At 37.7% G+C, this 12,218-nt stretch overlaps 1 protein-coding gene across 1 annotated transcript in view; it reads left to right on the top strand.

The window, feature by feature from the left end:
- LOC116635088 (serine/threonine-protein kinase Nek10) overlaps positions 1 to 12,218 on the top strand; it is a 132,985-nt gene that overhangs the window by 60,445 nt on the left and 60,322 nt on the right. Inside the window, exons 16-22 of the mRNA XM_032408824.1 lie at positions 1,837 to 1,901; positions 3,260 to 3,362; positions 3,457 to 3,585; positions 4,120 to 4,257; positions 7,151 to 7,196; positions 9,368 to 9,489; positions 9,634 to 9,736. Coding sequence (XP_032264715.1) covers positions 1,837 to 1,901; positions 3,260 to 3,362; positions 3,457 to 3,585; positions 4,120 to 4,257; positions 7,151 to 7,196; positions 9,368 to 9,489; positions 9,634 to 9,736 — 706 coding nt within the window. The remainder of the gene's footprint in view (positions 1 to 1,836; positions 1,902 to 3,259; positions 3,363 to 3,456; positions 3,586 to 4,119; positions 4,258 to 7,150; positions 7,197 to 9,367; positions 9,490 to 9,633; positions 9,737 to 12,218) is intronic.

Raw genomic sequence — 12,218 nt, 5'->3', positions numbered from 1 at the left:
AAGCATGTCCATTGTTCTTCCGTATCGAGTTACTGAAATCTGGGGAAACTTTGAGAATATGAATTCCCTCCCAGTCTCCGTACTGACTGGGAGGAAAAATATCAGGTGCGGGAGGCTGGCATGAAAACAAATGCTGTCAAAACAAAATAAAGGGCTTAACAGTGGTTTCTCTGGGTGGGGGTGGGGGGATCAGGTGATTTTATTTATGTATTTCTTTGCTTATCGGTAAGTTCTATTTTTTTTCAAAACAATGCTTATGTATCAGAAAACTGTAAGAGGAAAATTATATTCCATCTTTAAGCATGGACCACAGTTGGTAACATTTCATCTTTACAAAGGAAAGCCTGTAAAATGGATCTTGGTGGACGAGAAGAGACTCGCCAAGTCGCTAAAGGGGTGTGAGTGGGGCAGCCATGGCATCTGCTACAGGGTGGAAGAGCATTCCGCACAGAGGAAACACCATGTGCGAAGTGCGAGAGCCAGGCAGCTTAGAGTGTGCTTCGGCCGCCCAGCGGAGCTGGGGTGTGTGGACGGAGGAGGGAGATGAGGCCTTGCAGGCAAGAGGGGTGCACATTATTGCAGGCTCCTGCGTGCTGTTTTAAAGAGTGGGCATCAGGGGGCCAGTGTCCCTGAAGATACTGGAAAGATAAAATCAGATTGAAAGTAAGCCTTTGCAGGACTTGCAGCTCATTCTTTTCCCCCAAGTCATTTAGAGAGGAAGTAAGAAACCATGTTTACCTCCAATCCAATCGAAGGGCTGTCACCCCGAATGAGAGAGAAAATGAGCAGAGAAGTTTTGGTGGTATCCGTGGGCTGGCAGGCAGAGGTTTTAGAGAGCTACCCATGACAACGTACAGGTGCGGGACTTAATTTCTTTGGTGCACCACAGAGGCATGATGTGATGCTGGACAAGAGAAGAAGTCAAATCCACCTTGCAGATGCATTTTGTTAAGCCAGTAGAGGGTTTCTAAAAATTCACATTGAAATGATTTTTGAGGGACATTTGCATCCTGCACTTTCTCACTGCCTCCACCACCCTCCACCAGGCTCCGTCATGTCATTGTGTCATCTGCCTGCTTCCCTGGGCAATTTTATTTGGGACCCTTCGGTGTTCAGACCACTAATTTTATGGAATGATTCCAGATCCCAGTTCAGCAGACCCCGATCACCCCCGTGGTGGCCTGTGTACAGGACCGACTGCAGGCTGGGGGCTCTCTGTTTTTTTTCTTGGCACTGCAAAGTCACAGACATTTAGATGTTTATTTTTCTTTAGTAAAGTCTCACAGGCCTCTTTCTGAGTGTTCTCGGGAGTAGTTCTACTGTAGATTGTTCTATTTGGGAAACGCTTAAGACTCTTTACTCAAGAGACCAATTTGTCAAGTTTGAGTCCAGTGTGCCTGTGGCTATTTTTATATGTTATCATTTCGAGTGTTTATTTTCTCATAGAAGCCATATAAATATTGAGGCATACATAGCAAGCTAGAAACAAAATAAACCTTGAGCTCCTGAAAATCTCTGGACATTTGGTTTTCTCAGAGTAGGAATTTTATTTCTGGTCTCTGTGTTCATCTTGTACTTTCTAGAAAGGAATTAATGACAAGTACTGAGTGGAACGAGGCTAACCTCCTAGGATTCTACAACGTAAATGCTTTTTAAAAATATGAGACCTACCCCAGGTATTGATGGTTTTTGTCTTTAGTCATAACCTTTGGCTCCCATGGAGGTCAGCCACTCACAGTAAAGTCACTTTAATGTTTAGTTCATGATAATTTTATCCTTGCAGTGTTTTAATTTGCTGAGCTACCTTTGAGAATCACGCACCCTTTTATTTTCCAGTGTTACGCGTTCAGAGCCTTGAGGTTTCTCTTCAGTATGGAAAGAAACAGACCACTCTTTAAAAGGTAGGAATTAGAGAAATTTAAGTGACCAGTGATCATGACATTGAACTGTTTTCACATACCTGATTTAGATGCAAACAGTAAGAGAAGAATGCATCAGTATGCAAAGCATGTGTTTTCAGATTTCTTAGAATCCACAGATAATAAGACTGACTTACCCTGGTGATATCTTAACACTGAAAGTGAACTAAATGATGAAGAAAGGGAATAAATCACTCTATCAATACAATTCTTAATTACTGTGACTGCTATGGGTTTTAGTTTTCATTTTTTTGGACGTTAACATTTTAAATGGATGACATAAAAATATGTGCTTGTTCTCACGCATTCAGAAATTCCAAAGTTGGTCTAGTCATTTCCTCTGTATCAGTGGAAAAAGAAGTATTTTCAGGGTGTCCTTCATAGGGCAGGAGCTCATTTGATGGGGAGGAGGCTAGGTGTTCTTAGGTCAGGAGGCTGTGCTGGTGAGTGTGACAGAAAAATCAGCCCCTTGGGAAGCAAACACTAGCTACCTACGTGTGTGGTCTGCATGCCCCTGGGTTGGCCAGGCTGGCCAAAATCCTAGGCCCAAGTTCTTACTAGAATTCTATTGATATAAGGCGGAGTAGAAATAAGAACTTGAGTTAATATAATGTGTTTTGTTCTGAAGCATTGGAGCATTTTATGTTGCTACTTCATTTACAAATGATGTTTGAATTTGAGGGAAGAAAAGGAAGTAAAGTTATTATAACCTTTTATTTCAAGGCCCTAAACCATCCATTTTTATGGACTTAATGATTTTACTAAGCCCTTGAAACCAGTACCCTGCAAATGATGCATAAATCTCTTCATTTTTTTTATTGACCTGTATTTTTATTTTATTTTCATAAAACATTTAAAAATGGGGTTAGTATTTACCTCCTAGGGTTAATATGAGGACGGAATCAAATGGCGTTTTTGAAAGCGTTCATCACTCCATAAACACCCCATAAACATTCCTTTCCAAAATGCTTAATGCCTGTACCTCCAAATATCTTACAAATAAGGTCTTTGTATAATCTGTGTCATAACATGAGATCTGCCCTCTTAATAAATGTTTAAGTGTACAGCACAGTATTGTCAACTCTAAGCACAATGTTGTACACCACATCTCTAAAAACTTTCCTCTCTGCTTGCTTTTCATTATCCCTTAAGACCTGTAGTTCTAGTTCATTTTTGTGAGATAAGCTGGTGAGTACTATTTGCCCCCACTTTGTTGATAACCTAAGGAAGTTGAGTTTATTTAATGTAATTAATCTGTGAGTGAGCTAGATCCCAAAGGGAAGGAATGAGCAACAGTTACCAAGCCCTACATGAAGTGTCTGTGTATGTTTTCCCTGTAGACTTTTCCCCACCGACTTGTTTGAGATCTTCATCGATATAGGACATTATGTTCGTGATATCAGTGCCTATGAAGAATTGGTATCAAAGTTGAATTTGTTAGTGGTAAGCCCTGAGTTTTAAATATTTGGGTAGGCTGGTATGTGGTCAGGAATGGAAATTATCATAGTGCCCATTTCCTTTTTATTTTTTTGTTTAGGAGGATGAACTGAAGCAAATTGCTGAAAATCTTGAAAGCATTAATCAGAATAAAGCTCCTTCGAAATACATAGGCAACTATGCGATTTTGGATTATCTTGGAAGTGGAGCTTTTGGCTGTGTCTACAAGGTGACTTTGCCCTTGGGGAAAAATATTTCTGATATTCCGAAGCAAACCAGATGTCCCACTTGCACACACCCACGCAACTGGGTTAGAGCCCTCGTTATTGAAAAATAGATAGAAATTAGAATGATTGTTTTTGCCCATCAAATAGCTGTCCTGATGTTATCTTATCTCAGCTCTAGAAATGTGTCACTAATCTTTGAAGACAAAAGCCGTTGTTAATGTCTCACAAAAAAAATAGTCAAAGTGGCTGGTCCCAGTGCATGAGACTTTCTCTAAATTCATACCAGAGTTTTCTATATTTACCCAGGAAAATCCTACCGGATAGTGCAGACTGACCCAGGAGATACCAGTTTTTTGAGCTGAGCTTAGTGTACATACAGACAAAAATTTTAAAAATTCTGTTACTTTTGTAGATTATTTAGATTACTTGTTTTAATCATGTGACTTATTAATCGATCTCTTTTTTTTTCCTTCTTTCTACCCCCACCCCATCATTATTATTTATTATTATTATCTTATGTTTTGTTTTTATTTTAGGTTAGAAAGCGTAGTGGTCAAAATCTTTTAGCAATGAAAGAGGTCAATTTACACAACCCAGCATTTGGAAAGGATAAAAAAGATCGAGACAGCAGTGTAAAGAATATTGTTTCTGAATTAACCATAATTAAAGAGCAGGTAAACGTTTTTCTTGTTTATGAAGATACGTTCCTTAACTAAGTGTCATTAAAAGAAAGTAGAGTTCTTGTGCTATTCTTGTCCATGCTGTTTAAGAACTGGTTCTGTTTATAATAATTGATATTGAGGTGATAATATTTTGGTGAGATATTTTTCTGAAGGCTTGACATTGAACCATAGAAAGACTTTCTGGAGTTTATATCAGCGGTTGGGGTGCAGAATGTTTGGGTTTACAGCAGAGTGCCGCATATATGAAACACCCTTCTTTTTTCATCGCAAGCGTATCCATTTCCTTCTCATTATGTTGTAGAATATTTGGTTACTTAGTTACATGCATAAGCATATGGCTAAGAGTTCCCTGACTTTTGTCAAGTGGAACCAAGCTGTTAACATTCCTCAAGTACAGCTTATTAAATCTAAAAGTAGATTTTCAAGATGGGTTATTATTTATTGGAATGAGTGGAATATTCAGACATAATGTAACAACTCAGTTAACTATCATTATGAAGGTTTGTTTGGGGAGAAAGAATAAACATATCAGAAGAGAAGTGAGATTGGATTTTGTGATCCAAGAATACATGGGTTTCTTTTTCAGCTTTCCTTATTTATACATTCATTATGGGTACTGTTCATTTGTAACTCCTGTGGAGAGTGACCAGCTTCCCTGCTCTTTGTTCTCCATGAGTTAAATTTGCATAGCATCTGTGCTGGGACATAAAGATCACCAAATAAATATGATCTTTATTCATCAAAATATATAGTTCTAGCCCAATTCATAAATTGCAGTACATACTATCATTAATAGCTTATTTTATAGTTGAGTTTCATATATAGTAATAGAGTGGACTTGAAGAAGAAGTTAGTGTCCACTCCCGCGTAGGATACTCTGATACTCAGCAGTATGCTGTTTCACTGTAGCACAAGGCTAGAGCATGGCTTTTGCTGCAAGCTGATCGAGTAGCTTCATTTGAACCCTGATCTGGATATAGTCCTGGCCAGTGAGCTAGGCTTAGAATATGGTCCTGTTGCTTACCTGGTCCTGTATTGTTTAAAATCTACTGGCCACTTGATAGTTGATGAGGTAGACCTTGTATTAGCACGTTTCCTAAGAGAAGAAAGTATCAGGGTGGGGACATATAAGAAGCATGTGTTTGGACTTAGAGAAAACTCAGAATTGTACAGTTGCACTCTTAAGAGGGGACTGAACCACAGGAAAGGATAGTAACATTTAGAGGTCTAAAAGGAGGAGGTGATGGCAGACACACGTGGCAGAAATGGAACTAGGAAAGGAGAGTGGGTTTGTTAAGAATGAGACTAAGCTGCAGTAAGAAAGAGGCTCCATATCCATTGGCCTAAACAAGAGGCTTGACAATGCAGTGAGCTATTTCTCTTTCATGTGACAATCCTAGAGTGAGTGGACCAAGCTGGTGGTGCTCTCTGTTCCATGCAATCATTTGGGAATGTGGGTTCTTTCTCCCTTACTGCTCTGCTACCTCTAGGCCATTGTCTGCATCCGCTTGGTTGAAACTGCCACAGGCACGTTCACATCCAAGGTGAAAAAGGTAGAGCATGGTGGGGGGGGTGTTCCCAGTGTTTAGGACTCAGACACAGGAGCACACGTGTTTCCCCTTACATTCGCTTCGTGAGAACTTAGTGACAGTCCCTCTCAGGGCTGCAAGGCAGGCTGAGAGATGTAATCTCTGACTGGGAAGCCATGTTCCACCCGAACTCAATTGCAATGGAGGAATGGGAAGGGAGGTTTTTGGTGGACAGTTACCAGACTCCCTTTCAAAAAGGCAAGAAAAGAGACCAGAAAGAGATGCAAGCCATTTATAAATGTAATGTCAACTATTCTGAGATAGAATAAATTTCAATTTGCCAGAAACTTAAATTATAAATAAGCAACTATAAAAATTTTAGTATTCTTATAGGAAAGGAAAGTTTTGAAAAAGTAGAATTTCTGTGTAATATCCTGAGGTAAATTTAGGCCAAAGAACTGAATACTTCTTACACATGGCAAGGAAAACTTCATTCAAGACTACTGCAATAGGAATTACAACAGGGGAGAGAGATTGAACTCAACTCTGAAGACAACAGCAATAGCTAGTGATTTACAACCAAGAGGCTGGGTGAGGGGGTGCCTAGATGGAAAATTACTCGGAAGGACTTCATTAGCTGTCAAAGATGGGTTGATGAGGAACTTGATTGGATATGAAGAGTGGGGAGATTCTTGCTAACCTGGCTTGGCAGGATTCTTGATAAAACCAGGCAGGCCAAGCATGAAGCCTAGTCAAGAAGAGAGTTCCGAGAAGCCTGACTAAAGTTTGGCCAAGAAGGGAGTCCTTGCCAACTGTTATTATAATGTAAATGGAGTTAGTAATGCTTAGATTCTTTCAATTTCATACTAACCATTTTGGAGAACATAGAAAGACACCAAGTGTGAATAGACATAAACAGTATATATGAATATTTAAGTAGCAGGGAGAGGTAAGAGGCAATGGTGTACCTATTCAACATAAATTGCTTCATTGCAGTTTTCTTATCTTTGCAATGTGTGTGTAGTGGTGGGATGGGGAGCGCTAAATGAATTCTTCAGGTTACTTTGAGTTCTACAGTTCTCTGTTTTAGTTGAATTAGGGGATAAAGTACAATCAGTTTTTAATTCTAATTGATAAGGCTATATGGGAGATTGCTATTTTCAGATTAGTTTTGTAGGTAGCAAATAATAAGAGTCATGATAAAAATCTCAAATCTCAATTAGATGATATCTTGAAATGCTTAATTTTATAGATAAATATGAATGCAATAATTTCTGTGTTGTTTTCAATTATATTCAATTATAGTCCAATTATATTTTGAAGTAATGTAATGTTTGTTATTTATTTTCTTATAGCTCTATCATCCCAATGTTGTACGCTATTACAAAACATTTCTGGAAAGTAAGTATGAGTTTTCATGATATTTCTAATTAAGGAAAAGTATCTATATTATATATTTCTATATTAGAATGTCACAAAATAGACTTAATTCTTTTCTTTTTTTCCAACTATTTTATTTATTTGTGGAAGATCTTGTGCATCACTTTTTTGATCAGTGAAACAGTGATATAATAATCAATGGCCTACAGATAGTTATAAAATACTTAGACTCCTATATGAAAGACACTGCATGAACAAAGCAAAATAGTTGTTATAGCTATTTTCTTACATACACACACACAAAACCATAGTAGGATCAGGAGATCAGCAAACTAAAGGATATGGCATATTTAAGACAAAATTAAAAATTGTTTTCATTGACTCAGATGACATTTTTCACCCCCCTAATAAATTGGGAGTGGCTACATCTTTGAGATTTATTTTACGTAAAGTTCAGGTAATTACCACAAGGTGGCGGTGGAGCCCTGACTGATTCTGCAGGCAGGCCCTCTTAGGTGTAAGGAGGATGGATTATTGAATCAAAAGGTTGAGATAAAGCCAAACTCAGTCACATGCTTAAAACAATATAGGACCTTTGACCGAAACAATAAAAGTACTGATAAACCTTAATGATGTGCATCACATACGAAGTTTCAAAGTAAGTTTCAAAGTAAGTCGAGGAAGATTTAAAGAAGTACAAGGCAATGGTTGGGACTTCCTCATTGCCTCTTTATAAATGCTATTATTAGGCAAACCTATTGTGTACTGTGGCATTTTATGATTTTACCCATCTCCCTTCCCGTAGCTGACTCAGAGGAACCCAGTGCTGAAACTCCAGTAAATCCTGCTCCCTTGATATTAGAATTCTTGATAGTAGAACATATTCTTATAATTTAGTGCATATCCCATTAGAGATGAAGATTGGCTTCTGACTTGCACTACGGAAGTGACACAACTTAGGCTAATTTAAAAACAAAATAAAACTTTTATAACCTGACATCTTCCAAAAAGAATTGGAAGTGGCTTAAAAATACATAAAATATGATAAATATAGATTAGGGAATTAGGGAATTATGGGATTAAGAGTACACTTATTGTGATGAGCACTGAGTATCGTACAGAATTGTTAAATCACTATACTGAACACCTGAAACTAATATAATACAGTATGTTAATTATGCTTCAATCAAAAAAGGAAAAATTAATATAAGAAAGGAAAAAATTAAGCTAGGAGTAAGATTAGTATATACACTGAGTATTTCTTGGGATAATAAACAATTGAAAATAATATAAATGTCTATCTTTAGGAGAATAAATAACGATCCATCTGTTGTGGAATACTATGCAGCCAGCAGAAAGAAGGGCACGCATCTGTGTGTACTGTTAGGTCAGGCTGCTGAATGAAAAAGTATAAGTGGCAGAACATGTATAGTAAATATTTCATTTTTGTAAATATTATGTATGTACATATTTTATATACATCCAGAACATCACAAAAGATACATATCACATATCATCATTAATAGTTTCATATTGGTTTTGGAGGAGAAAGTAGAATTTACTTTGTTTCTTGACATCCAAAGCAAAGAGATGAATGCAATCAGTTATGAGATTCTCAGTATCCATAAGATAAAACCAGTAGAAGTCCAGCTTTCTCTGCTATAGAGGGGCATGACAGAAATTTCTGCACGGGTTGTTTTCTCAGCTGTGTCATTGCAAGACCATGGCATGATTCCATTGTAAAATTCTGTGAGGTACATCTATGAAACCATCAAACAATAGTTTAAAATGCAATTTTCTGAATTTCTGACATGATTTAAGGGTAAATTTTAAACTACTGATAGGAAAGGTGGGTTTACATGTTCTTCAGGAAATGCTCCATGACTTGGCATCATTTACTTGTTCTCTTTGGCCACTCCCAACTATTCCCATCTTGGCGTACAGAGAAAATGATAGTATTTGCCAGCATAAACTTATGCTAGGAGGTAGTCCATAACCGAAAGGGCTCCAGGATCCCCAAGAGGCCCTCACCTCCACTGTCTCCAGGAATGACTGGGTCCATATCTTAGCACGTCTCTAATTCTTTAGTGCTGTGCCCTGCACACACGTTGGGAAGCTCGGATTCTAATTCATGTTTTTTTCTAAATATATTGAATTTAAGTTTCTATTATCTCTTCCTTGTTTTCTTATAGATGATAGGTTGTATATAGTTATGGAGCTTATAGAAGGGGTCCCTCTTGGAGAGCATTTCAGTTCTTTAAAGGAAAAACAGCATCATTTTGTTGAAGAAAGACTATGGAAAATATTTATACAGGTACACTTTTGTTTTCATTAATTTTTTTTTTTTTAACCAAACAGTAAATTTCTGAGCTTATTTCTTAGAGATGTGTATAGTGGTCATCAGTGGTGATATGTATATTGGGGGAAATAAAATTTGTTTTTTATTTGCTCTTTCAAGCTGTGCTTAGCTCTTCGGTACTTACACAAGGAGAAGAGGATTGTGCATAGAGATCTGACACCAAACAACATTATGTTGGGGGATAAGGACAAAGTAACAGTTAGTAAGTATAAGAATCTTAAAATTTTTAATTTAGGAATTCCTAAATATTATTCAAGAGCAGAGTTGTTCAATAGAAGTTTCTGCACCCAAGGGAATGTTCTGTATCTGCCTTGTCCAATATGTGGCTGTTGGGCACTTGAAATGTGGCTAGTGTGACTGAGGATGTGAATCTTTTTTTTTTTTTTTAATTTTTAATTAACATATAATGTATTATTAGTTTCAGGGGTACAGGTCTGTGTTTCATCAGTCTTACACAATTCACAGTGCTCACCATAGTACATACCCTCCCCAAGGTCTATCACCCAGCCACCCCATCCCTCCCGCCCACCTCCATTCTAGCAACCCTCAGTTTGTTTCCTGAGATTAAGAGCCTCTTATGGTTTGCCCCCTTCTCTGGTTTCATCTTGTTTCATTTTTCCCTCCCTTCCCCTATGATCCTCTGTCTAGTTTCTCAAATTCCTCATATCAGTGAGATCATATGATACTTGTCTTTCTCTGATTGATTTATTTCGCTTAGCATAATACCCTCTAGTTCCATCCACATAGTTGCAAATGGCAAGATTTCATTTTTTTGATGGCTGCATAATATTCCATTGTATATATACCCCATATCTTCTTTATCCATTCATCTGCTGATGGACATCTATGCTCTTTCCATACTTTGGCTATTGTGGACGTTGCTGCTATAAACATTGGGGTGCATATGCCCCTTCTGATCACTACATTTGTATCTTTGGGGTAAATACCCAGTAGTGCAATTGCTGGGCCGTAGGGTAGCTCTGTTTTCAACTCAATTGCACCCAAAACCATAAGATACCTAGGAATAAATCTAACCAAAGAGGCAAAGAACCTGTATTCATTAAACTATAGAATACTCATGAAAGAAATTGAGGAAGACACAAAGAAATGGAAAAATGTTCCATGCTCATGGATTGGAAGAACAAATATTGTGAAAATGTCTATGCTACTTAGAGCAATCTACAGATTTAATGCAATCCCTATCAAAATACCATCAACTTTTTTCAAAGAAATGGAACAAATAATCCTAAAATTTGTATGGAACCAGAAAAGACTCCGAATAGCCAGAGGAATGTTGAAAAAGAAAAGCAAAGCTGGTGGCATCACAATTCCAGACTTCAAGCTCTACTACAAAGCTGTAATCATCAAGACAGTTTGGTACTGGCACAAAAACAGACACAAAGATCAATGGAACAGAATAGAGAGCCCAGAAATGGACCCTCAGTTCTATGGTCAACTCATCTTCGACAAAGCAGGAAAGAATGTCCAATGGAAAAAAGACAGTCTCTTCAAAAATGGTGTTGGGAAAATTGGACAGCCACATGCAGAAGAATGAAACTGGACCATTTCCTTACACTACACACAAAAATAGATTTAAAATGGGTGAAAGACCTAAATGTGAGACAGGAATCCATCAAATCTTTGAGGAGAACACAGGCAGCAACCTTTTCGACCTCAGCCGCAGCAACTTCTTCCTAGAAACATCGCCGAAGGCAAGGGAAGCAAGGGCAAAAATGAACTATTGGGACTTCATCAAGATAAAAAGCTTTTGCACAGCAAAGGGAACAGTCCACAAAACCAAAAGACAACTGACAGAATGGGAGAAGTTATTTGCAAATGACATATCAGATAAAGGACTAGTATCCAAAATCTATAAAGAACTTCTTAAACTCAACACCCAAAGAACAAATGATCCAATCAAGAAATGGGCAGAAGACATGAATAGACATTTCTGCAAAGAAGACATCCAAATGGCCAACAGACACATGAAAAAGTGCTCAACATCTCTCGGCATCAGGAAAATCCAAATCAAAACCTCAGTGAGATACCACCTCACACCAGTCAGAATGGCTAAAATGAACAAGTCAGGAAATGACAGATGTTGGAGGGGATGCGGAGAAAGGGGAACCCTCCTACACTGTTGGTGGGAATGCAAGCTGGTGCAGCCACTCTGGAAAACAGTACGAGGATGTGAATCTTAAATTCTATCAAATTTTAATGAAGTAAACATCCCTATGTGACTGGTGGCTACTGTATTGGACAGTCACTAGTGTAGTTCTTGATTGAATTGTATTTTGCCCATATGAGAGAATAAAGTACTGTTCGGATATTTAAGTATTTAACTCCCAATTCAATGGTTGCTAGGCTTTTTTTCTCTCTATAGAACACTACTTCATCAGTAAAAGCTTTTATGACTACCACATAGGCACATTGTTTTGAACTATTTTAATATAGTCTGTACCATATGGGTGACAAGTATACATATCAAGGGCTATGAAAAAATCTAGGCATTTGTATATTTTAGCATCAGTTTTTATCAAAATATTTTCAACTGATACAGATAGGCCTAATGTTGGCTAAAATTTTACAAGTGAGGAGGTTAATTTTTTTCCCCACAATTGTATTAATTCTCAATCATAACTTAAAATTAACTTTTTAGCCTAGATTGATAATTTGCATTCTCC

This window comes from Phoca vitulina, unplaced genomic scaffold, assembly GCF_004348235.1.
Source record: "Phoca vitulina isolate PV1807 unplaced genomic scaffold, GSC_HSeal_1.0 scaffold10, whole genome shotgun sequence".
NCBI lineage: Eukaryota > Metazoa > Chordata > Mammalia > Carnivora > Phocidae > Phoca > Phoca vitulina.
Note: the sequence above shows the minus strand (reverse complement) of the source record. Positions and strands in the feature narration are given on the sequence as shown.